General features: G+C 36.1%; 1 protein-coding gene across 2 annotated transcripts; it reads left to right on the top strand.

Moving 5' to 3' along the window:
• Positions 1-10,627: 10,627 nt before the first annotated feature.
• On the top strand, positions 10,628-25,276 carry TMEM244 (transmembrane protein 244). Of its 2 annotated transcripts, none has more exons than XM_074862483.1 (6): positions 10,628-10,780; positions 15,722-15,807; positions 16,370-16,443; positions 19,216-19,341; positions 21,007-21,051; positions 21,932-25,276. In XM_074862483.1, the coding sequence occupies exons 1-6, from the start codon at positions 10,748-10,750 to the stop codon at positions 22,024-22,026; spliced, it is 459 nt and encodes a 152-aa protein (XP_074718584.1). In that variant the 5' UTR covers positions 10,628-10,747; the 3' UTR covers positions 22,027-25,276. The 2 variants fall into 2 exon arrangements, with proteins under 2 accessions (XP_074718584.1, XP_074718583.1); XM_074862482.1 differs by having other exon boundaries at positions 21,914-25,276.
• The last annotated feature ends 1,708 nt before the right edge of the window (positions 25,277-26,984 follow it).

The raw sequence follows: 26,984 nt of genomic DNA, 5'->3' as shown, positions 1-26,984 counted from the left end.
CAAAAATAAGGAATGTTTTTTGCTATTTTAAATGTGTATGAGGATGTATGCACACTTTCTCAAAAAAAAATTTATTTTTTCATAGGGAAAGTTAACAATCCATTACAGAAAAATTACTTCAACCTTCTAGGCTGTGAGAGTGTTACTGCATTTGGATTACAGATCTAAAATACAGCAGGAGTTTTCTCTAAGCAATTTTCCTTTGAGCGAGACAATGTCTTGTATTGAAAACAAGTTAATGAGATTATAATCTGAGACACTAAATACTTTTTAAACATTCATTTAATTGTATTTTAAAAAGCACCTTGAAACCATAAAAGAGATAATTTAATGTAAGAACTGGATTCCATTACCTTCTACGTGAAAGAAAAGCCTATGAAGGGGCTAAATTTTCAAGAGTAGTTCATTTTGCAAGAAAAAAGTCATAACTGTATATTCAGGTCAACGGTCTAGCATTTTGGCCAAAAAATCTGAAAACATGTTTTTCGGTATTGCGATAAGGTGACCTTCCAAGTTTCAGAAGGTATGATCTTTTGTTTTCACAGCCTGCAACCAGAAGGAGCTGTCAGATCCCGTAGTCTTACTTCCTATATAATACAAACTATTACCTTTCAGCCAGATCTGTTACTGTATTACATTCAAAATTAAGCTGTTAAGTTAGATGAATAAGGTTTCAATGCCCAGAAGAGTAAGAGATTTGTTAGCTGCAGTCAGAAAACAGGACACAGAAGGTGACACTTGTCCCCAAGGTCGCAGCAAGAACTGACAGCCCAATAGGTGATGTGATCTCAGAAGATGAACCACACTTCACACTACAGAGGAAGAAAAAGTCCTCTCAACTACTTGGCAAATCTAACATGGAGGTTATTCCTTTCCACATCCAGATCTGGTAATGAGTGAAAATCTGAATATATGAGCAGGATACATTAAACAGGACTCTAAAAACAAAGATCCTCGGCACAGCCTTAAAGCATGAATTAATTCTGAGTGAGATCCCATATCCAGCTGTGGTTGATCTCTGGTACTTCAGAGGAGTATCAAAAAACTTGGGATAACTTGCTTACATGTTGCTAATTGTTCATGAGACAGAAAAATGTCATACTGATTCTTGCTGGTGAATAACTAATGGCCCTTATGCATGAGATCCGATTGTAATGATTGCTTTACCGCACAGCTGTAATTTAACCAGCATGCTGAGGGCACTGCCTACAATATCCCTGAAGGCCTGTGAAGGATAGAGATAAACATCACTTTACTACACACAGACTTAGTAAAATCAGAGGGAATTGCACACCTATTCAGTCAGTCCAGTGGACCTACTACACTTTTTCTCAGGAACTTCATTAAAGCAAATCTTTTTAGAATGAATCTTGCTTGAGAGTCTGATGTGTCCTAAACCCTCTGCATATTTTTAAATGGTGGTTAATTTGCCAACCAGTAGAAATTAAATTAGAACTCCAATTTTATTTTTGATAGCATAGCACCAGTAAGATAAACTAGAGTGAAAAATAAATCCCAAGTCAGAATTGCCAGCCTGTTTCTGTAAGAAAGTGACAGTACAACTACTGATCCTTTGCCTTTAAGAACTGTTAAATCTCAAACAAGCTAATTCACAAAATAATGTGCATGAAAACTCAGATTTCAAATAGGAACTGATCAAAGATGGATACCAACATCAGCTAATGGCACAGCAAAGACGTAATATTCATGTACACATTTTTATATATATACATCTGCTGATGTAAGAAAGTAAAATACACCAAGCATGATAGCTTTTGTCTAACTCCTGCTTTTAAAAGAGATCTCTGTTTTTGACTGGTGTTGTCTCACAAATGCACAATAGAAAAGTATACTATCAGACATAAGGCTGATCTCAATTGTTTTTAATGTAGGATCATAAAATATTTTCTTGCATTATAATAGCAACAGTAAAGTGGCATTGGTGTGAAACTGATAAAAACAAGATCTTGAGTAGATTAATGTGTTTTTGTAAGTGACCACAAATAGCACTTAAAAATGGAAATGTGCAGCATCTACTTAGAAAAGCCATCCATTATTCCAGTATTATGAGGAAAAGGAAAGGATAACATCATAAGAGGTCCTGACTCTAGCTGAGGCTCTTTGTGAACTGATGGATGCAAAACTCTCAAAACTGGAAATTTGTGTCACATGAAGGATCGGGTGCTGTAAAATAGGAGCATTTACATGGGTCCTGTACAACCAGGTACATATAAAAGGGGATTTTGATTTCTCAGGCCTCTTTTGTCTCTGTCGGTATGTGCCATTCACTACCTCTTAAAGACCGTGGAACATACCTGGTACCTAAAATTGAACGATGGGCCTGAACTCTTGCATTTTCCTGTGTGATGTGAAGTTAAAAGGTATAGTATAACAGACTTGATTTAGACAAGCAAACAGAAACAAATAGGATATTTACTTACTGTAGGCGCTTTCAGTACCTAAGGTTAAAGAGCCATCTGTTTTTCTGGTATAATTCCACTGGTTTCAACGGAATCTGGGCAGGATAAATTTGATGCAATACGTTCACCTGGTCACCTAGCACACAGCAGAGACATTCCCTTTGTGTGGAGGTCTGCATACAATCAGTTTGCCATCTAGTGGCAACTATTTTGAACACAGACAGTAATTTAAAACAGTAGCTGTTATTTTAAATACCAGGGTATATTAAATCACCTGAGGTGCATGAAAACATACATCATCAGGTAAAAAATATTTTAAAGCCTCGAAGGGTAACTGCATGTATACCCAGTATTGTACATCCAGGCAGGAAAAATTTCCTGACTCAAGCTGACTATCTAACACAAAAATATTTCCAATTGCACTAATACTTTCTGTACGGTGTGGCTGGATATATATCACTTGTAGTATTTTACATGAAAGAAGATGGAACAAAATACTGATGATTAGACACCTGCTAATTCACACATCTCCTCTCCTTGCCAGGCTCTCTAGGATTGAAAAAAATGTTAGTAATGAAAATTTTTACATAGACAAACTGTGGCCCTACCTGAGTAGTCTCAATGATTGGAAAGGCAGCTGCTCATGTGGGAAAAGCAAAAACATGGCCAAGTCAGATTGTTTGTATTAAGGTTATGAGTTACTAATAGAAAGACTAGTCACAGTTAGTGACCACATGCCATATCTCCTAACCCAAAGCAGCTACCAGAATCTGCTCAGGAAATGCAAAAAAGATGTACTTTTTGGTGGTGGATGGCCTGGTGGCACTTATGCACTTACTTAAGTGGGTTTATTTTCCCTAATTTTAATGCTAATTTGACTATTCTTAAGAGTTACTGGACGTTTATCTGCTTGTAGTACTTAAATGATCTTTGTTACTATACTGTTCCTTGCTTTACTATTATTACAATATGTATCATGACACAGGAAATGTATCTGACATAGGGAGATGTTATCTTATTATACAGACAAATGTCTCATTGCTTCAAACGTGAAGTGGCAAAGACTTCTGCCCTTCCTTCTACACAAGGAATTCCATAGATTTCATAAGAACCTTAAAAAAACATTAAACCCAGTGTCAGAATACAGTGTCCCTGGATCTGATTTTAAAATAGTAAAAAGATATGAGTCCTGCATATCTAAATTCTACTGGGACCCTATTGTGTAATGATGGAGATGAAATATTTGAGAGCCAACAGATGTCAGTCAGTCTAGAAGACTTGCCAAATAGCTAGCACTAGCTAACCTTGGTGAATGACAGGAACCAAAGGGTGACAAAAGGTCAGAGATGAACACAGGTCCTCCAATTTTAGAGTATCCTGAATTGACAGGGGAATCACCCAAACACTGAAAACTCAAGCAATGTGATGTGAGAAATTTGATTTAGAGAAGATTTAGGCTGCTGAAATTCATATTAGGATGTCATTAGCTGTTATCCTGCAGAAAACCATTTAATAATGAATTCTAAAGAGCCGTTGAAATACATTTTGGACATGTCATAGATACAATTTTTTTGTTTGTTTTCTGACAAATATCATCTGGATCTAATGTCAGAGGAGCAGTAAAATTGAGTAAAAATTCTTTAGATGAGAGAATTTATCAGGTTTCTGAGCTTAATGATATATCTGCTTACACTGTAGTAGTCAAAAATATAATATACATAGATGTTTCATCGAGTTACTGAATGCATCTGTATTCAACCTCCTATTCAGTGATCACAGACAAATGCTCAATTCATTGAAAATATACTTTAGCCCAAATTGCCAACCTAGTTGTGATAAAGTGACTTGCATTCTGTTCTGGGCCATGAATCATGGTCACAAGAGTTAATTAAAGTTCTAATGGCAGGGTCAACAAGGTCAAGTGAATGAGTTTGTCTATATGTAATTAGGGCAGAATGGAAGATAATGAAGTTCAACAGGTGCAACTGAGAGCAGAAGCTGTCTGTTGCACTAAAGTGTTTGACTTGAAGATTCAAAATTGCTTTTGGTATGAAAAGTTGGGAAAAATACCTTTTTACTTGTCAATGGAAGAAATTTTTCTCTAGAAATGACAGGTCTGAAAATAGACAACGTCCTAGCACCGTCTTTACTCTCATTTTCAAACCTGCTGAGCTCAAGAATATGAATAATATGATTGTTTCACAGCACACATTTTTATTTTCTAGGCAAAAGCAGTATATCTATGACTGCAGAAAAATAAAGATAAACGAGAAAAATTTGTAGATGGAAATTCACTCTGGATGTGATTTATTCTACTTCAGATCAGTTTTAGAATTTCTGTATTTTCTCACATTAAAATGATGAGTTCAAACTAAAGATGGCAAATAACAAAACCACGAATTTGTGGCACTTTTCAATCTAATAAAAAAATACATTATCCTGAGTCCTTTACACAGACATCTCTTGCTCACAAGCTTGCTGTTTTTAAAAGAATCACTTTCTTCAAATACTGATAAACAGCAAAAGCAAAACCATACTCCATGAACAGGACAAAATGCATGCAGAATAAGTTACTGCATAATCCCAAGAACCCAGTGTAAAGGCACCGAGACAGGCTTCTTTAAACTCCCTCTTTGGACAGCAAAGGGAAACGTGTGAATGTGTAAGTGTCCCAATAATCCTTCCTGTATATTAACACATTTATGATAGCTATTGGCAGTGCAAATTTCTTTCTACTACCTTGTCAGTGCTCAAATCAGCCCTTCAATCAGAAGGTACACTTCTGCAAATGAAAAAGGACTCAGTTTCCATGCCCAATCAATCCTGGTAGCTCTCCTCAGAGTGCCAGAAAGAGATGGTTAATTAGTGCCATGTATTACTGTGCTGGGGGACACCTGCCTGCAATGAACAAAAATGAGACAGTCAGGTCATTTCATGGAGACTCTACAGTTACATCTACCTAGTAAATTAAAATAGTGACTGGGAACATTCTTGGGCACAGAAATGGGATTGCACATTAAATTAAATAACGATGCAAAAGGTTCTTGCCCATGCTGGTGAGCACAACTGGGGAGGCTGGCACAGGCCTGGGTCACATTACTGGGCAACTTGTGGAGAGCCATCCTGTCTGGTAGAGTACACACTGGTCATGTCACACCACGTGGCCCAGGAGCCCTCCCAGGACTTTTATGGTACTAGTATATACATAGTATATTGTTACTTGTTAAGCTTTCACATAACATATAAAATTTATGGTTGACTCAATTATAAAATAGATAATCCCATAAAATGTTCAACCATTCCAAAATCACTCATTATATCCTGTCAGCTAGATTTTGGCATTTTCAAAAGGTGGAAAACCAGGCTTGGTAGCTGTTAGGTTATGTGGTTAACAGTCCATCTGCACACTCAAGAAAGAGCACAAAGAGATAATGTTGTAGGGGCAGCCCAAATAATACCACGATGGGCTGCTCTCTGGCTCATCAAGGAGAGCCATTGGTCCATCTCCACAAGCCCAGAGTAGCTAGCACAGGCACACAGTGGCAAGTGGGAACCCGAATTACAGCGTCCTGAGGAGCAAACACCTTGTCTGGTCTCCTTCCAGGTTTTTACCAGGAAAGTCTCAGCCCCGTTGCCCAGGTGTGAAACCCATCAATATGAGCCACTGGGAGCAGGTCTCTGGATCACCTTTCAGGCTAAGGGGTTTACTGCCTAGAGGGGTGGGACACGTTATAGGCTGTGGGGGAAAAAAATTTTTGGGATCACCCAGGACTTATTATGGAATGTTTAGGGAGGAACCAAAGGCTGGAAAAGGAGGGATTTAGGTGATTTGAGGAGGAACAAGTGTGGAAAGGCATGTTTGTGTGTGAGAGAGAGTCTTGACCATCAACTGGAGTGGGGCTGCAGCCTCAGGGGCTGATCTATGTCCAGGTCCCAGCAACTGGGGAGACTGGGACCCAGGGGCCAGTTACTGGGCAGACTGAGTGAACCCAGCTACTGGTGGGACCTACCTTGTACCTGTGTATAAATACATCTTTTCACTAGTGGGTCTCCAACCTACTCAGCCAGAGAAGGGAGCAGGATGAGACCATTGGTACTGTCTGTGTTTGTGTGAGTACTCTGTGTGCCTGTCTGTGACCTGTGTGGTGCATATGTATATAGATGTATATATGTGATGTATATGTATGCTCTGTGTGCATGTGTGCTTACTGGGAATTCATCCTTACTACTCTTTGGACCTGGGAGCATGGAGCTGCAGCAGCATTGCCTTGCTCTCTCAGACTGCTTGATCCAGGACAATATATTTTCCTCTAACAGTAGCAGCAATTTTGCAGCCCACTCCTCAGTTTTTGTGGGTCTAGTCCTAAAGAGATTTTTTCATTGCTTCACTGTACTCATCAGAAATTCCCACTAACACTAGTGGAGATGCCAGAGTATCTTCAAAATGTAGGCTTGTGTTAATCAGCACATTAAGCTTCTCAGCAGAAAGGCCTAATATTGATTTTTTTTTTTTAAATGCAGACAATTAAACTTGATTCTTAGACATACAGTGGGGCCAGGGTGGAAAGTTTACATTGCTGCAATTGTGTTATAGCTTCTCTCTGGATAAACAGAAGACTTCATTTTAAGTTCTATAAATCCCACACCATTCACAAACAATAAAATTAATTTCTAGTTTGAATAAATAAAGCCTACTAAATTGGCTTCTTTGCCAATACTTTCAAGCTTTATATTGAACTTGTTCGCAAAGCTGACAGTGTCAGTTAACAAAAGATGTTGTTTACTATTTTTGCTATTAATTAAGCCAACTCCTCAGATACAACTAGCTCATTGGAGTTAATTATCTCTAAAAGAATCTAGTTCATTTACAATTTGCAAATCAGAAAGAATTATACCAATTTTTTGAGTTTAATTCTTTTAGTACTATGAATATTTTAGAGTTCATGAGCTTTTACACTGAAATTCCAGGAGACAACTTTTCAGGAGCTGAAAGTCCCTAAAATTCACCTCTTATTTAATCAATTATATTGAAAGTTCCTTTACATGATATTATCAGGAATGAGGGCATTGTTAAAGCAATCCAACAAATTTTGGTACTAAAATAGACTGATACATTCAAAGCACATTCCTGCTTCCACTTCTCAGATTTCCTATCCCTCAAAATTTATTCATCTGCAACCAAGGTTAAAGAAAGAAAGAATCTAATTGCTTTAATCCTCATGGAGGTAAAGCCTAGACCTCACACAGTTCTAGCTCCTTCCATATGGGAGCCAAGCTGTCATATTAAGGCTGTATAATGCATATACGATCAACACCAAACTGTATGGGCTGTCTTTCACAGGATACAATTAAGCTATAATTGTTAAAGTTGTAACACATTGTAAGTCAACAAATTTTAGAGCTTTTTTATTTTAAAAATGCGTTTTCATCAAGTTCCCTTTGCTACATTGACAGTCTTCCAGTCACTGCAGTAAAAGAACAAAAATAGTGGCAACTATTTATTTTTCCAAGCTCTTCTATCCTCATACACAGTGTAAGTGTAGTTCCTCCCTATCAGCAGATGGAGACAGAGTACACATGTTTTGATGTCATCATCCTTCAGTGAATTAAGAATTTCTCACCACATAACCTAGACAGCATTCAGTTGGCTGATCTTTGTATTTTCTTAAAGATTCCAGGATAATGAATCAACATACTGTGGGGTTTAGTAATTTCCCTGATTTTAAGACTTTTTTCAGGTTTTGGAATTACCTAAGAAATGTGATTCTGGGTCTTCTAGCTCTACTTATTAAGGCACAGCACTACAGAGCAAACAATCAGCATAACAGCAACACAAATCACCTGTTAACTTCCATGAGAAATATTAATATAATATTGCTCTATGATATACTTCTTCAAATTGTTGTTAATTATTTTTGCAATGCTATTCGACAGCATCATAAATTGTGAGCTTAAATGAGAACATTCTAAAAAAACCCCATAATTAATAAGCTTAGGCAGCAAACTTAGCAGGAAGCTTTTATAAAAATTTTCTCACAGTTGGTTACTAAAAAGCGACTTTTTGTTTTGGCCCAGGTAGGAAATACGAAGTAGGTATTGCCTGGGTAGTACTAAGTGCCATTATCAGTTTCTTAAAAAAGATTCTGCTCTGTAGAAGTGCCCTTAATTTCACTGTCGAAAGTGTCTTTAATTACTCTCCATTCTGCAACTGTCTGCACTTATGCTTTTGTCACTGTCTCTTAAATCTTGTCCATTACATATCACTAAAAAGAAAGTACATGAGTACAGCCAAATGCCACATAACAGTATTTATTAAATATTCTCAGACACATGAGGGTAAGGTATCAATATCCTACCAAAGTAACTGTTACCTGGGTGTTTCTGTAAGGCAAACCAGCACAAATTCCAGGGGTTCAAAAGTAATAGAGTGCTATTTTTCCTCATAGTCTTAATAAAAATCTTTAGCGTAATGCTTCAGAAAACAGTCTGTATTTAAAAGTAGGGCTTGTTGAAACCCAAATAGAGCATTCATCAAAACTTGTCTTCTGTCTCCCTCTGCTGAATAGGAGTTGTCATATTTCCTATAGCTGACCAAGTGAGAAAAAACTTGAAGAAAATAAGAAACGCAAAACCTGATTATTCCATTATCTTGGCATTTTGCTAACAGCAACACAACATCTCTGCCATTAATATTCACTATTGAGTGATTTAGTCAGTATTTTGTGTCACACACAGTTTCTGCCACTCCCAATTTTGATTTGTTCCTGTTCACTGGGTTACCGCAATTCTAGTTCTTTCAATCTTGAAGCAAGAATGCAACAGAAATATTATCCTTTCTCTTAGAGTATTTACAGTTTTCAACTGTGCAATAGGAATGGGAGGAATCTCTTAGTCTCCCCAACAAATCCATGCCTACAGCTTCCATTACATTTCAGTCAGACTCAGTGACTTTGGTTCTATCTTCAATCTTTGTCTGGTTAAATTGACTCTTTCTGAAGAAGTAAGTCAGTGAATATAAACTCTTGCTATGTTTAATAATGGTCTTAGATTAATGCAATCCATTACTCTTTCAATTATCTTGCTACTTAGAGTTACTGAAAAAGTAGTGCAAATTAATTTTAGGTCATGGCTGTTTTCAGCTGATACTTTGGGGTAGATAGGATGCTTTTTGAAACCTTTTGTTCCTTTTCAAGTATATTTAATTACTAAAGCCAATATTTCTTCATTACTTGTGACTATTGCAACTTTTTAAGCAAATTAATTTAGTTTTTTTATTTTGTTTCAGTCTATTCCTTAGACATCACTTCAGTCCTCAAAATAGAACTTAACTGATGCACAGATTTTTGTGCTAGCATTTTGCACGGGAAGGAATTTCATACAATACTACCAGTAATTTCCCTGGCAGTATTCACAATCTGGAGCTATCAAATAGATGAGTGAAAGCTCTTGTTTGCTGAGTGCAGACTATATTTTTAAGCAGATAACATTTATTTTGTATGATTAAAAAGGCATAAAAACCCTAATGAAACTTGCACATATTATGTTAGTACTAGCAAAAAAGAAAAAAAGTTGATTCTTCATTCGGTTTCAGAAGTGTTGTCTTTTATGATCTCCTTTTTCCCAATAACACAGCATACTGAATCATAATGCGTCTGTAAAAAGTCACATCCAAATCCATTAAGGAACTGCTCAGTAGAAGTTGGATCTGCTCTAAAGCACACTAAATTTCATTCTGCTGAAGGAACAAAATATGGTTCAGGAAAAGGAGAAGAGTCATAACATAAGTCTAGCATTTCTTAACCTAATTATACGTAATTTAATGTGAATTATACTTGATGTAGTAGAGTGATAGTCAGAAGAAAAATGTTCCCAAAGAACTTTGTGAAGAATGTACCACTCCACATCTGTATTTAATAGAATTAATGTTAGAAATTCTAGAACTAATTAAAAGTAGAAAGGTATAATAACCCCAAGGAACTGTGATCAAATGAATGCTGAAAAAAGCAAATAGAAGGTAGAAAATAATATTAATAATGTTGTCTCTAAATAGACAAGTTATACCTATAATGGTATGCTTTGGCTGACTGTAGCTATGGAAGCATGAACTTTAAAATGAGCCAGTAGGATTTTCTCTCTGCTCTTCAGCGGCTTACAGTTAGCTCGCAGATGGCTTCTGTCTCAATTCCTTTTAATCCAATCAACTCACCTCACTCTGTCCTATATTGACCCATGAGAATGTTTTTTTGGGTGAAAAACAGCTGCTTCTTCCTGCTGATGTTGGCATATGGAATATAGCAACAGCACTTCCTTTCACTCATCATGTGTCCATGGCTCTCAAGGTCAAAACTGCTGAAACCAAGGTAAAGGAAATTGAGATTGTATAGTGTTGTATGTCACCGGATAGTATTTAGAGAATTAGACAGCTACTGCAGGGCTTGAAAAAGCAGTTGCTTTCATTCTTACAGTAAGAGTGTTCTTCAATGTTCTCTTACTAAAAAGCTAAATGAAAAGGACACCTTGTACTATACTGCTGATAGTAAGTACTGCAAAGTACATCTTATAAAAAGGATTTCAAAATATGTGATGTAGTTCCATTTATGAGATATACTTCTTGGAAATGTCTAATAAAATCCTACATTTAATGACACCAGTGTATTCCTAAAATCCTTTAAGTTGTTTTAACATATAATAAATGACTCTGTGTTTTTTAACTTGTGGTTTTCGCTTTGAAATATTTGAGGGGTTAGAAAGGGAAAAAATAGTTTGAAAATAAAATGTATTCTGAGATTTAAAAAATATATAAGTTTAAATTTCAGTGGAAAGTCCAAATAAAAAATGAAGCAGAAAATGATAAAACTGAAAAATTTTCAAAGGGTTTTCATTTTCATGTTATTCTTTTAAGAATATATTCTTAGCACTGAGCTGCATTTATTTCCTTAGCTTACTCAACTGAGCAAAGCGTGCTATACCTAATACATCACTACATCCCTAAGACAGAAACTAAGAATATTCTGGGTACAAAGAGAAAAATCCGGGGCCTTTGACACCAAGGAAAGTTTGTCACTGACTTCAAGAGAGGCTAGGAATTCACCTACTGTAATTAGAGGTCAACAGGTCATCGGCTCACAGTTGTCCTTCAGCTCTGTGATTTTCACTTCATTCCTGTCTCACCACTTTTATTACAGCATGGATCTACATATAGAGCAGATATGGCTTCAAGGAGGCAGCAGATAAAGGACAGTTACAGGAAATGTGCGTCTGCTCAGAGTAATGGAATGAAAATTATTCTCACCAATAATGTGCCAAAGATTAAATTTCCAATGCTTAGAGATACTTTCAGGGGGGTAGTTGGTAGCATGGCTGCCAAACTTGCACAGGGCATTGTAGTCAATTAACATTACAGTGACCATGGGGTACACTGTGGAAAAAAATGGATCAAATGGCTTATTTGGCCCTTTTTCATTTAGAGTAGGACTAAAGACAGTGGAAATGGGAAACCTGTATTTAACCCTCAGATCAACCTGGCTGAAGAGATTAATCATTCTCAGTTTTTGCTTGGCTTTGTTTTGATGTGGGGGAAAAAGAAAAGAATAAGACTGTCCTGGACGTTTACTTATTGACATATATCAGTTTGTACAAGCACGATGGATTTCTCCCCTATTGCATATGCCAACTAAAGCTCCTTGATCTCTCTCCTTGTGAGAGATAGATGCACTATTCAATATTTAGCACTTTACAATATTTATCAATATAAAAATAAGTAGTCTGATAAATTCACAGTATCCACACTTCTGTCAATGTGGGATGGTTCTGTAAATACATTATCTACCATGCAACCATTCAAAGAACCAAGACCAGAAGTGAACAAACGTTAGAGATGTTTGAGTGAAGTTTCATCCAGAAAGGCATCTGGTTTTGCTTTGAAGGGTCTATTATTTCCAAAGGCAGTTTGTTCCATTGGCTAATTGCCTTTACAGTTAAAAATGTCCTTCACACATCTTTTGAATTTGTCTAGCTATAACTTGCAGCTGTTTACTTCTTGTGGCTTTTCTGATAGATTAAAGAGCCCTTAAGTACCTGGTATTTTCTGCCTGCGAAGGTACTTATCCATCATAATCAAATCAGCCCTCAGAGCTAAACAGATTGACCTCTTTAGAGCTGTAGTTCTAATGAAAAAAAACCCCAAAACATTTCTAGCCATCAGCTCCCTTTTGTGCCTCTTCTCTGCACCTTCTTAATTTCTTAACCTACTTTAAAAATTACTGGCACCAAATTGTATGCCACTTTGTCTTCCCAGTGCTGTGTTTAGAGGTAATACTTCTTCCTTATTTCTATTCATATTCTTCCACCTTAAAACCCCAAGCCTTAAGGGCTTGTTTTGTGTCACAATATTGCAAGAGAAGCTCATAAAAATGAGCTAGTATGAGCTAATGCTCATCCACAGCCCTTTTCAGAGTCACTGCTTCCTTGAATAAGGGCTCCTTTTACCAGATTATAACAAATTAAATCAAAATGGAAATTGTACTTTAGACCTGGCTTATGTTTTACATTTTTCACTGCAATTTTACCTGCCAACTGAGTTTAATTTAAAAACAGGCACTTAAAAAATATTCTACATATTTTCTTTTCTTTTTTTCTTTATTAATTTTGAATCACTTGTCAAGAACATTGTCCAACTTTATCCTCAAAATCCACAGGAGTGATAAGGGCACTCAATAACCAGTTTTGATAAAAATTATTGAATAAAAGCAAATAAATAAAATGAGCAAGTCTCAAACTTTGCAAAATGGTTATGATTTTTGAAATTTGCAGTATCTTATGCATTTGGGTTTTGGTTTCATTCCTTTAGTCTTAGTTGTTCTCCAGGTCTCATTCCTTTAGTCTCAGTTGTTCTCCAAATAAATCCTCTTCCCTTTTAGTTATGAATATGCAGTTATTATTTCCCCTACCTCGGTCCCTGTAACCAACATACACAAACATGATTCCTTTTACCTTTCTTCAGAATTGCCTCCTATTCCTCTATTAGTTGTTACCTATTTTTTCTAAAATTCATTCCCATTGTAAATATGGTGTCACCATTCAAAGAGACAAACACTAGCTTCTTTTGCATTGATATAATGCTTCACTATATGCAGTCCATACTCTCTGCTTCCCATTCCGATACACTGAAAAATTGCATCCAGTCCTCTATTTTTTACTACTTTATTTATGCAGGGCCACTTTTCATGGATTTACTTCTGAATGAATGCCTGTATTTGAAATATTTCATCATCTTAGTCTTAATTTTTCCATTTTAAATTTAGTTTTGATCAACATAGACAAGAAGTCTGGTAAAATGTCAAAACTTCCAAACTCACCTGCTGTCAGCTCAATTCCATTGATGTCAGGGGAAATTCAGCATGGGATTTTGCAGGGCACACAAAAACATGCAGGCTTAGGGCCCATATTTACATGTCCAAGTGTATTTACTTAATAATGCAATCACTATAGTAATTATGTTCCTCTTGGATCATTATTGAATAATGAATCATAGACTTGAGATCTATGGAGGTCTTACCGGAGAAGTCAGGTAAACACACATTGCTAGTCTCAAATATTTGATAGACAAACTGGAGGAAGGGCAAAAAATTCTTAACTCATTACATGTGTAGTAATGGACTAAGAATTTATACAACAGTCTACTCCTAAAACAGAAACTGTAATGCTTTAATAGCAAAAAGCAGAATGTAGCCACAGATTCTTCCATTCTAAAGCACCATGTAGCACAAAATTAAAGATGGACAGTATGAAACTGGTGACAATTCTCTCTACAGTCACTGTCTTTCTCATGACTGTTTTCTATCTACATTGTTTCAGAGGAAAGTAAAAAGCAGAAGATGTGGAGTGGAGAGGATAGGCAGAGAAGAAAATGAAATAATAGAGTTGGGAGTTTAGAAAAGGGCCATGAAAGAGGAAAGCTACAAAGAAGTTAAGAAAGAGGAAAGGAGAAATATGACTTGATAAAGCACTAGCTAGAGTGACAAAATATAAGACAATCTGGAGTCTACAGAAAAGAAAAACTGATTTTACTGATCACTCTACTGACTGTAGTAAACATTTTCAGTTTCATGTTCTTAAGCAAGCACACAATATTGCCAAAGCCATTGCTCAAGTTCGATGCATAGAGATGTCTATTCCTGATGTCCCACGTTTCCCTTTAAAAAAATAAAACCCCAAATAAACATCTGGAATGTCATTACATCATCACAGAAAAACAGAAATTAAAGCGTTCTGCTTAAGCAAGACTATTATTATTACCAAAACGTATTAACCTTCAAAACATAATTTTACATTATACCTGTAGGAATGAATACAAGTCCTAGGGCCTGCACAATTCAGGAAGCCAATTTAGAAGATCAGACTTATGTGAGCAGACATATGTTCACTTGAAAGGCTCTCAAGGCATTCCCTGAACTTCATCAGGTGAAAGCTAGCAGGTTTTTCTCTGGCTGCATTGCTTCTGAAACTTCAGTTTAGAAATGAAGACACTGAAATGAAATGAAAGAAATAAGGATAACAAGGTATCTTAGGAAACATACCTTCTTTGTATAATTCTGTATATAGTGTGCCTCTTTTCTTAAAGACACAGTATTTGATCATAAGATAGTGTTTGCTTTATGAAACTCAGATTTTTAGGGGTATTTTTTCAATTTGGAGTTGGAATTAATTTAGAATTAATTCACAAACAATTGAACTTTGAAAAATATTTAACAGATATGACTCATTACTCATTTAAGTTGTCTACATCCTTACCTTTGGAAGTAGGCACTAGGGTGACATGTTTTCTAGAGGCTGGCAAACTTAACAGATACTGCTTTACAATTTTCTACAGTTTATTTGTACACAGTTTCAACATACTTACAAGGATGGCATTTCTTTTAAGTTAAAAACTAGGCTAAAACTAGGTTAACGACTAGTTAAGCATCTGGATGATCTTAAACTCTCAAAGTGTCCTGTGTAATAACTGTCAAGAAATATGCTTCTCATTCTCTGAGCACCTATAAATTCAATAAATAGTTGGTATATAATAATATACAATAAAAACAAAGAACCATGCATTATAACCACATATTAGGAGCTGAAAGGTACCAAACTTTAGCAACTTCTATGTAATTTGCAACAGCAAAAATTCTGTCTAAATATTTTCTTTTCTAAGGTTTTTTTTCACATTATGGTTGATAGAAATCTGGAATTATTTTCTAACAATTATGTACCTAATGTAAACATAGCATTAGGTTTTATTTTCTTTCTCCCTTTTGCAGGTTGTTCTGGTAAACCTGTTGATATGCATGGTAGTTTTCTACACTGTGTACTATGTGGTCCTCTCTGTGTGCTTCGCAGTATTCAAGTAAGATTTCCTTGTCTTTATTCTAATATGACAGCATACTACAACTGGATATAATGTGTAAAGCTATGACCCTGCAGAGGAGGCATCCAGACTGGAGGCATTCAGTTCCAGTTATCCTGTGAACATATTTTTCAAATTCAGTTGAATTGTTGCACCTGAACCTTTGTTCAAGTGCACAAATTTGCAAATGGAGACTAAAAACTAATATAAAATGTTGGTTCTAATCTACTTCCTTGCACTTGCACCATGTAAATAAATGAATGTAAGAGCAAAGATGACATTAAAAAGGGAAAAGAAAGATTTTATAATCCATAAAAAAGACAAATTATATTCTCTTAGGAAGTTGATTAGCATGTATAGTGCCAGACTTGTTTTAAATAAAAGTGGAGATCGTGGACACTGTTGCAAGGGCAAGACCACAACATGTAATGGGATGTAGAGAGCTTGTAAAAGCCCAGAGTATTCCATTTGAAATCATATTTAAAAGCACCCATAATGTGCCATATAATCACTAAGGCATTACTGAAAATGGCTGGTTAATTTATTAATTCTGTTTCCACAGGATTAAAATGTTGGATGGTTTGGCACCTTTTGATTTTAAGACAAATCCCTCATGGATTAACCCATATTATTTAGGTAACTGAAGTTTGTGTCTCTTTTTATTTCTCAGTCAAGAAAATAGATTGTATCTGTATGTAAACTTGTCTTCCTTATGGACAGTATTTTAAAGCTTTTTTAGTAATATTAATGATTTCTGTATTTTAACTACACTGCATTTAAATGCTTATTCATCTTGCCAGCACTTCTCATTTCTGTATTGCTACTTATCATTCAAGTGTTAGGTTGTTCCTCGAGTTGTTCTTCTGATCTTGTATCATCTGAAGAAAATGTGCTGCTTTGCCAGGATGCTTCATTTTCATTGCAGAACAATTATCTGCTCTCTGTAAAGTTGTTAAATTTAATTTTCATACTGCAGCAAATTTCTTATGAATCATTGGATCCAGATCTGAATAATGGGTCACATTCAACTAATGGAAATTCTGCTTTGGTAATTCCTGAATACAGTGGTCATTAAAATTTCAGGGTTTGATTCTAGCTTAATCCCTAAACATATCTGTATATACCCTAACACAAATTTCTGCACTTTTGTCTGAAGCTCTCAAAATACATTCTTTATCCTAAACTGTCATTCCTAAAAAATTACATGCATACATGAAATTTTACTATATTTGTAACCTATTTTACAAAGGCAAGCCATGTCATCTGTCAGTAGAGTAAGTAAAGCTCAAAAGTAAATTGGTTAATTCATCAGGTTAAAAAGTAATAAAAATGCATGGATATTTGTACCGTGTCAATATTGATTTCAGATGAAAAAAGAACATTTCAGTTGTAGCAGTGGAAAAAAAAATCATATTCCTTTAGAATTACTGTTCAGGGCCCTAATATGATTACTCTATCTTAATATGATTTTTTTTTCCCAAAAAATTTTATCATTTACTTTGATGCAGCATGTTTATATGCCAAAGACGGCAACTATGCCATGCAACTGATTATTATTCCACCCTCCTTTCTGTCCACCCTGTGAAATAACATGGAATAGCAAAATATAACAAGATCTATTTAAAGTCTGCGGACACAGAGACAGAACAAAGGTCTCTGAATGATGTTGCAAATAAGAATTAGTTTACTCAAGAGTCTCACCAGTGCCTGTTAAAAACAGAATTATGTCTTTAAAAGCCAACCTCAAAAGAAAAATGGAGGTCAGCTCAGAACTGAGCTATCATTACTGGCCCAGTTTTGTAAAAAAGTTTACAGAGCATCTGTCCACACTAAGCATACTTTCTAAACTATAAAATTATTGCCATAATTTAAAGGGATACTATCAACATGAAATATAATAAGCTACAAATACTAAAATGCATTGTCAAACATTAAATTTTTTGAAGTGTTATTTCCCACTTTCCTAATTACATGTGGTTTTTCCAGTTATCTTTTTCATATTTTTTACATTTTTTTTAAACTGCTAGGTGAAAGATCCATAATATAGTAGGAACTAATTGACCCTATAAAGAAAATAATAAAATTGAAAGGCACAAAATGCCGCAAAATGTATAAATTAAATACAGTGAAAAAATAACAATGGTCTCTCTACTCTTAGCTACAGTAATCTTAGGTATTACATTACTGCAACAGTAAAAAAATTAAATTTAATTCAATTAAAATGTTACTTTTGTATGCCTGTGCATTTAAAAAGAACAAAATGCATTTAGATGGAAAATTATGTGAATTACAAATGCACAATTACGGCCTGTTGTATGGGGACTCGGGACTACACCTAGAAGAGGCATCATGCATTTTCCATTCAATCCCCTGCTATCCCAGGTAGCCACCCAGCCAAAAGCCAGACTTTGTCCTAAAAGTGATTACTTTTGATCCCATTACCCATAATAGCAAGTAAATAAGCTGACACCTAAGCACCACACCGTTGCTGTGTCAAAGAATACAGCTCATCAAATGACGCTGGTGGCACGGCATGGCTCAGCACGCTCCAGAGAACACACCAGGGGACAGAAATGCACCATTTCGTCACAAAGAGAAGGAATTTTCTTGATCACATAACTTTAATAGTCTCTTTTGGCAGCAAAATTTAGTTATCACTTTGCTGGTAATACCCATTTATGGTTTAACACAACACAGAACTAGCTGCTGAACGTCAGGCGCGGTGACAGCGTGGTAGCTGTGGCAGCCTTGCTATCAGCACTGAGAAAAGCCAGGCTCCTGGTCGTACGTACCATGAGATCCATACGGTTGGATGGCCTCTGTCAGCTTGTAGGCTCTCTGCTCTATCTCCCCTTGTATATCTTGTCTTTAAATTGTTCTGATACATATATATATATTCTGGTATATATCATATATATATATGTGTGTGATGCAATGAATTCGACAGGGAGTAAACTATGAAGTTTCTTAGCAAATATAACTCCTTAACCACACAATTCTGTTTTGGATGAGAAAAATTTGATCTGTGTCAATATCAACCAAATCTATCTGGCACCATATGCAAAGATTTTGGATGGTCCCTAAGTAAAATTTTCATTTCATTTCTCCTTTGGGCATACATAAACTGGTCATAATCCTGTTGCTGGTCATAATCCTGTTAATCCTCATGTTTTTACATAAAATACACAACATTCTACAGTCCATAGGCAAATCAGGATACAACCCATGCAGATGTCTGTGGCAAAATTAGAAATTAACATTATAATGTAAACATTAGTTAATATTTAAACTTGTAAAAAAATTTGCATAGCTATTTCAGACATTTTAACTTTCTATTGCTATAATTTTGAATATGAGAAAAAGCCTTTCAAAACTGTTTTGTGTAAATACCCTATTTTCAACTTACAGTTCTTGTGATATCATTGGAAATAACTTTCTTCATTTGTGGTCTGCTGTTTGCCCTGGTTGTGGAAGAATGGGTTTGGGATTATGCTGTAACCGTTACTATTATTCATATCATCATAACTTCAGTCGGTAAGTAGGTTTACTGCTAAATACATGCATGGTATCACAAATTGAAGGACCATCCAACTATGATTCATCCACTGTATCACTGGACTAACGTAATTTTTCCTTAAAGCTAAATAAATACATATTTTCCACCCATTGACTCATGGATGTATTTAAATCCTGCCATTTAAAACTCAATTCTGGTTTTGTTGCAGAATTTTAAAACACTATTTTCTTATAAAAAAAAACAGAGTTTTAGTTCACAATCTAACAGTTCCTATGAAACAGATCCTGCCTAGATACAATTTCAGCATCTGGGAGGTGTTTTCCTCTGAAACAAATTAATAATTGTCCATGTCCCGATACTTTAAGATCTACTCATTTACACTTCAGCTCGAGTTCAGAGTAAAAATGACGCTTGCTCCAGAAAAGCCAATTCAAAGTTTTTAAGTTAGATAATTTGAACTAAATCTCATTGAGGAAAATAAAGCATTTTACCATCGAAGCATCTTTTTTTTCCTGAAACTCTTCCCCTCAAAGGAAAGAAAAGGAAAAGGAAAAGAATCAGCTGCTGTAAATGAGACTCATCAACACTTTTTGCCAGCACCTGGTAACCTGCTCCCTCTTCTCATGCTGTTTAGCAGAATACTGCTATGGCTGATTAGGAAATATATTTTAATCCCATCTTGCCAGAGCCTCCCTACTACATAATAATTCATCTTTCATATTCCAATGCCTTGTCCACTTGTCTGTTAGCACTTTATACACACAGGGATTCCCCAGTTCCCATGACAAGTTAAACCAGAGACCAACAGACATTTTATCTTAAAAAATTAAACATAATTTCTCATCTATGGAATTTGATTTCCTGGAATTTAAATTACTGTATTCTTTATGAATAACATTTGTATTTAAATCAAGGAATTTACAAAAACTACCAAAAAACTACTTTATATAATTTATACAGGAAGGTATCTTCTATCATTATATTAGATGACGCATTTTGATGTTCAAACAACCCCAGATTTGTTATTGTTTCAGTCAGATGGCCAACCAAAGCTCTTCTGGCTGACTCTGAGCTGCCAGCATATGCAGTGTGACTCTCAGCTCACTTTACTACCTCTACAGTCTCATCAGACTTTTTTTGGGGGGTGGCAAAATTGGGTCATATCATGGCCCTGCAGTTGATCATACAGTGGAGATGTGGGTCAGCTTGCGTGAGGCAAGGGCAAGTGCCCGACACAGGACAGAGCACGCTGTGCAATAGTACTAACTTGTGGCACGCAGCCCCAGCCTGCCTGTCATGCACCACGTCACCCATTAAACTGAAAATGTCAGGCAACTTAATTTGTTTGGATTGCAGCAATATGTAGGCACTCTACCAGGGGATCGGTGTCTCTGTTGTGCTAAACCATGCACAGGTAAGTAATAAAAAAGGCAGTTCTTCCAGAGAGTCTAAGAGCTCCGTTTAGCACACACTTATTAGGTTTAAGATTTGCCTTCCAGTGGGATCGCTTACCAGGCTAAGCTTAACGGTATGACCAAGTATCTGAGTGATCAGGACTTAAATATGCCTTTGCAATTTTAATAAATATAACTAAGCAGACCGTTGATAACATAATGTAATGTTTGTATGTCCCCATCCTTATAGTTTAAAAATTTACATTTCTCCTTTTCTTCTCCTTGCAGTTATGTCTGAATTCCCCCTGATGTTACACTGGTGGCTGGCATTAGGTATAATTATATTCCTTAAAGTTTAAATTGATAGACTCTGTGTAGAAAATTAGTATTTACAGTATGATTTTTTTTCTATTAAATGTCTGTTGTCTCACTGATTTGAGAATTGTTAACATTTAAAGAAGAAATATATGCTTTTCATTTATACTTCTTTTAATGACACAGGCAAGTAACACTGGGCTAAGAATTGCCTTGCCTTAAAGAATCCTCTGTTTTAAGATCAGCATGGACTCAGTTTATGTTAATCTTGCTAACAAAAACCAGATATGCTCACGTTCTTGAAATAAATCATGATTAAGTCCTGACTAATCAAACTATCTCACTTAATCAGGTGTCAAAAAGACAGTTGTCCAAACTAGTCTTCCTTGGTATCCTTTATAATCAGTGGAAAGAAACAGGCACCTTCAGAGGCAATTTTTATAAACACTATGCACAAGTACTTGTGATAGATGAGATAAATCCCAGTCATCACATTTCCTTAGAGCGAATGGCAAACCTACATTTGTGAATGTTTAAGTTTCTGTAAAATTAAAGGCATAGCTTTGTACTATAATATATTAACTTAAAAAATAGTTAAGGAAAAAGGATTGGCTTCTGTTCTTTGTTCTTATATGATGGATAACAAGGATCGACAGCTGCAGTAAATTCCTAAATGATGGGGACATGCAAATAAATTCCCTGTCCTGCAACTGGTTTTGAATCAGTAGCTGCTGGGGCTGATATCTTTGTAGGTGGTTAAAGTATTGGGCAAAATGTTTAAGCTGACAGGCCATCTTTTAAAAATTGAAGATAAAGAGAACATCTGCTTAAAGTTTTATCATAACATTTGTATTCAACTATAAAAATTAATATAAAGCAGTCATATATTTTCTTTCAGGATCTGGAGTAATTTCAATGACTTGTGGAGGACAGATTTTGGCATACTGCTTGTTCAAAGACAACTTCATTTACCCAATTCTAGATGATTTTTGAAAAGGAAAATTAGAAATTGCCTTCATATGACTTCTATGGTTTCATTAACAACATAATTAAAATGAAGTTAGCAACTGTCTAATTGTAAGCCTAATATTTGGCTTACCAGACCTCTTGTATCTTACATTTGTTTGCAATGTCAATGTCATCACTTTTAGCTGTTGTATGTAATCACTTTTAGCTGTTGTATGTACATTTTCCATTAAGCAAATAATAGGATACACTGTTTCTTTTTAAAAACAAATAAACCATGAGCAATGATGCAACACTCTTGCAAAATCCTGCAAGAAAAAGGAAAAAAAAACAGATTTGAATTTAATGTTTTCAGGGTACTTGTTATCTCTTGTATTTTATGAAATGCTGACTCGAATTTAACCTGGAGTCTGTCCTTTCAAAAGCGCTACAAAACTTTAAAGTCACCCTATCTGGTATAAATTGCTGTAGGTTTAAAGCAGTCTTTACTGGCAAGCCCCTGGGAAAGAGGAATATATAGCTCTGCATCTCTTCCCATCTTAAAGCTCTCACCTAGAAGCTGCCCAAGACAACAGCAGGCAGACATACAATCTCCAATGTTTGGTTGACCCCCTTGCTTCTAGAGATGCTACAGACAAATGTTTTCTACAATAGCTTCAGGCTATTTGCTCTTTCACTAATGATCCATTTATGGTCTGGCTGTGCTGGAAGGAGGAAAGGCAAATGCTACCAAACAGCCACTTTTATACATATCCCTTTCTCTCTCCCCCAGCTGCAAATGGCCAATGCCAAAGTGTGAGTTTATGGGTAGTGGTAATTAAAAACAACAAATAAACCACAGTAGTGGCTTCAGGTAACTTTATCTCTTTAACCATAATAAAGTTGTAATGCAAAAATTGCTGTAAGGCAACTACATCTTAAATACGATAACAGTGATTGGATTTCAACTGCAGTTTGCTTAGAAGAGCAAGGCTGGCTTGCTGTTTGCACAGGAGTGCTAAATGTTGCATTTGCCTTAATCTTACTCAACAAATAATACCTCTGAAGAATCTGTCCCCTGTTGATTTAATCAAACATCTTAAAATTTATTGGAAGTTTTACAATTTTCGATTAAGTTTCAATACTGGAAGTACATATGCAGTGAGAAGCATGTTTCAGAATACACCAAAAGGAGTGAGTTTCTCTCTCATGAATGATAGATATGTAAGTCATTTTAGAGACAAACCAGGTATGTAAATCCATAGCATTGAATAGACATAGACTTTACAAGTTGTTCGGTGTAATATGCTGCGTACTGAAGTCAGCAGAGATAATTCCGGAGAGTGAATTAACTGACCCACACTTATCACTGGTCTGAACCACGGACTGTTTATAGTTTGATGGATTTGTATGTCCAGAAACATTAGTGTGCAGATAACTGACTGGTATTACGTGTTTGAAAAATATTTGCACATTTCTTCCAGATTTGTTTCAGTTCAGAACTATAAAAATGGATGGGAAGGAAGTACCATCTAACGTAAATTCATACCTCTGTCCTCACCCTCACACAGTTTGTGTGTGTAGGTAGTGTGCCATGTGGCAGAGCATGAGTGGATTAGATATAAAGCTAATCCACGGGTGGAACAAGTTTCTATTTTTAACCTGAAAGGATTTTCCTCTACGTGTGCCAGCCCAGCTGTAGATTGTCTGTTGCCCAGTCCTGACATTTTAAAATTTTGTTTCATATTTAAAACCTTAAATCACCAGCAACAGATACCTTCAGACTAGTATGAAGTGCGCTTTAGTCCTAGGATTTCTCCAAAGCATGTAGTACTAGGCCAATGCTAGAAAAACAATCACAGCAAGAACTCTTTTGAGGATTAAAAGCCCGCATGCAGCTATTAAAGAGTCATTAACTTCTTGCATTACTTTCAGATATGGAATGGTGAGCCATTTTCAACATTATCTATTTCACCTTTTCCATCAATTCTATGTTGAGCACCATGATAAATATCACACATGATATAGTTTAAAGTGTAGACAAAGTTCATATTATACAAATAAATATTCATCATGTAAGCAATATGAGCTATATCTGTGTAGGCATTACTTGGTTAGAAGCCTTCAGAGATAATATCTAACACTGTATGATTTCTATGTGATACACCAGAATGGTACTTTGGAATATGACAAACCTGGCTGTTTCTGCAACAATAATAAAGTGATCCACTTGCGCAATTTGCATGTGACTAATTGATAACAGTCAAGACACAGGTGGAAAAGAAGAACTGCTGGAGGAAAAGAAGGGTTGCTACAGAAAGCAAAAGGAAAACAGAGAAAACACCAACAGGAATGTATTTGAAAAATGACACAATGAAAGCAAGAAATGAGAAGGGAGAAATGGACAAGATCAGTGAAAGAAGAAAAAATCTGCAGACTGTAGCACTGGAGTCTCACAACATGAGATTTGTACGCCACTTGTATGCCACAATCTGTTTTTCTGCTGATCTATATGTGACTCTAGGAAAGGTGGTCTCCACTTCCATAGTTACGACTATAATCTGTGATGTTATACCTGTACCTCCTGCCCCAGGATTTTCAGAATTCATTGCTTTCTGACAGCCAGGCACAGGAATATTGTCCAATTTAGTTGGTGTGGGCTTGGTGTTAAAGTATTTAACCCCTTGTGATACAGTCTAGTAGTCACAAGCTTGCACAGGTATCGGTGCGGGTGTAGACAGTCTAGAAAACATTACAAGCAGATTGAGACTTTATCCACTTCCAGGCAGAGTTTGTGGGGAAGGTTAGAAGTTGCAAACATCAGGTACAGAAATCAATGAAACAGTACACAAATGGCATACCTTAGTAATACCATACTTAGAGTAATTCTAAGGGGTTTTTTTCAGAGGCAAGAAACTCCTTTTTATTATATCCAACCACACTACTGACAGATAATAGTTCTCCTCAATTCAGCCATCTCTCTAAATGGCTCTGCATTAATTCTTGTTCCAAATGGTGAAGTGTCTTACTCATAAAAAAGAACATGAGTGAAATGCGTTTTTTTGGAGACTCTAAGCATATATTCCTATGTTAATAGCACTGCCTTCAAGGTAATGTCAAAGTGTAAACCCATTCAAAAAGTTGTTCTGAGACCAACAAACTAACTCAAACGTGTAAAAACAGCCAAATATCAAACTATGGGGTACAGACAATGTAATGATTTTTAGTTGGCATTTTTGTAAAAATATAGGTTTAAATACTTATCATTTCCTGGTGAAGTAAAGAGCTGGTTACTCAACCTAAGCCTGTCATTTTTCCACCTCTGTAAATTGCTTGATCAACATTTCCATCTCTTCTGTATTCAAACTTTAAAAAGCAAGCAAAACAAAACCCTACAGTACTCATTATTTCTGTATTCCTAAAAATACCAACAACTGCTGCATGAATAAATACAGAAAACACAGTATGAATAATACTAGATTACCAGCAATGGGTACATGAGTCACCTGACCGCAGTCTCCTACGTTAGATATTTATGCACAGGATTCCTGTGGCCCATAGTCTTCTGACTAGAAATACCCATCGTGACAGAGTGAGCTTCACAAAACTGAGAAAAGATGTGAAAGCCTTACACATTCTTCATTCCATCATCTGATATGTATGTTGTCACACCATAAAGTTAGACCCTTGCTAATCTCCACAGGTATTTAAAGCTTTATTTATATATTTTTTTATCTTTCAAATGTGACTGACTTAGAATATTTATTTCGTGGCTTAAGATCCTGTGTAATGATCCATCTGCTCAGTAATGGTTAAGACTCTAATCTCTCCTTTTTGTGAGCTAATCATGGCCCCAGACAGCATGCACTCATTAGATGTCAGGGAGGATAAAGGTCTTAGGAATGGTTATAAAATTTGATGGTGTAATTAATACCTTTATTATTGGCTTTAAACCTTTTAGTGTGAGGCTGTGATTTTAAGATGCAGACCCGTGTCCCAACCTCTCCTCTGCTCAGGGAGAATGATATGGATCCCTCTAGAGTCTCCCTTCAGAGGTACCAGGATAATTATGCCTGTGTTGTAGAAAAGGCATGCTCTGTGATGGACTTACATCCTACTCCACCTATTCTCCAGTTCAGGGCACCAAATGAATATCTTGCAGTCATCTCCCAGTTAACATACATTCAGGTTTCCTCTGCCAACAAGGGTGAAAGAAGGGAAAGATGTGTGCCTGGATGTCATCCTGACATGCAGTTGTAGCATGGCATTGGCTTGGACTGAGGATTTGGGAAGCGACACTAGGACATCAACTATGGACAACCAAAATCTGAGGAAAGGCCTTGGCCCCGATCATTTCAGGTTGCCTACTCCTAGAAAACGGTCGCAATCAAATATAAGGATGATGATTGAAACCGGGGCCTGTAAGAGATACGCAAGAGATATACTTTCAGTCTCTTTCTGTCATTGTCCTAAATCAAAGATAGTCACAGCCTGGTCATTACTGTTCCATATTTTCCAATGAAAATAAATCTTAACAGAAGATTATTTGCTGTGGATTTGCAAAGTGATTTGTAAACGAAGGGTCCACTTCTGCTTCTAACAGTAAAGAGCCTGTTGTCTCTATTGGAACAATACTTTATCAAAGAACCACTTACATGTACCCAGACCCTCTCTCAGAGTGATCTTGTCACCAGATTTTCAGCATCAAAATGCTCAAATGCATTAAGAATTAGCAATTTCTTAGGAGCCTTCAGACACCTTTGCACTGAAATTACATCTGCATCAGTAGCTTTCAAACTACACTGAAAAAGTGCTTCGATTCACTTCATAAACCCCGATGAAAGGTCCACACAAAGATGTACCATTAAAAATGACAAAAAATATCAATGTGTTTGATGTCTCATATGGTATTAAATGAAAGAAACTGTAGATATTAGCCAAATTACATGAGCAAATTCAACAGCAAATTATAGTTATATTAATTTGAATTTAGTATTTAAAATTGA

The sequence above is a fragment of the Strix uralensis genome, chromosome 3 (assembly GCF_047716275.1).
Source record: "Strix uralensis isolate ZFMK-TIS-50842 chromosome 3, bStrUra1, whole genome shotgun sequence".
Lineage (NCBI taxonomy): Eukaryota > Metazoa > Chordata > Aves > Strigiformes > Strigidae > Strix > Strix uralensis.
Note: the sequence above shows the minus strand (reverse complement) of the source record. Positions and strands in the feature narration are given on the sequence as shown.

Coding starts and splice junctions, on each gene's coding strand:
- TMEM244 (XM_074862482.1), top strand. CDS start 10,748: ATGGCTCTCAAGGTCAAAACTGCTGAAACCAAG. Junction 10,781..15,721: donor TCAAAACTGCTGAAACCAAG/GTAAAGGAAATT, acceptor TCCCTTTTGCAG/GTTGTTCTGGTAAACCTGTT. Junction 21,052..21,913: donor ACACTGGTGGCTGGCATTAG/GTATAATTATAT, acceptor AATATAAAGCAG/TCATATATTTTCTTTCAGGA.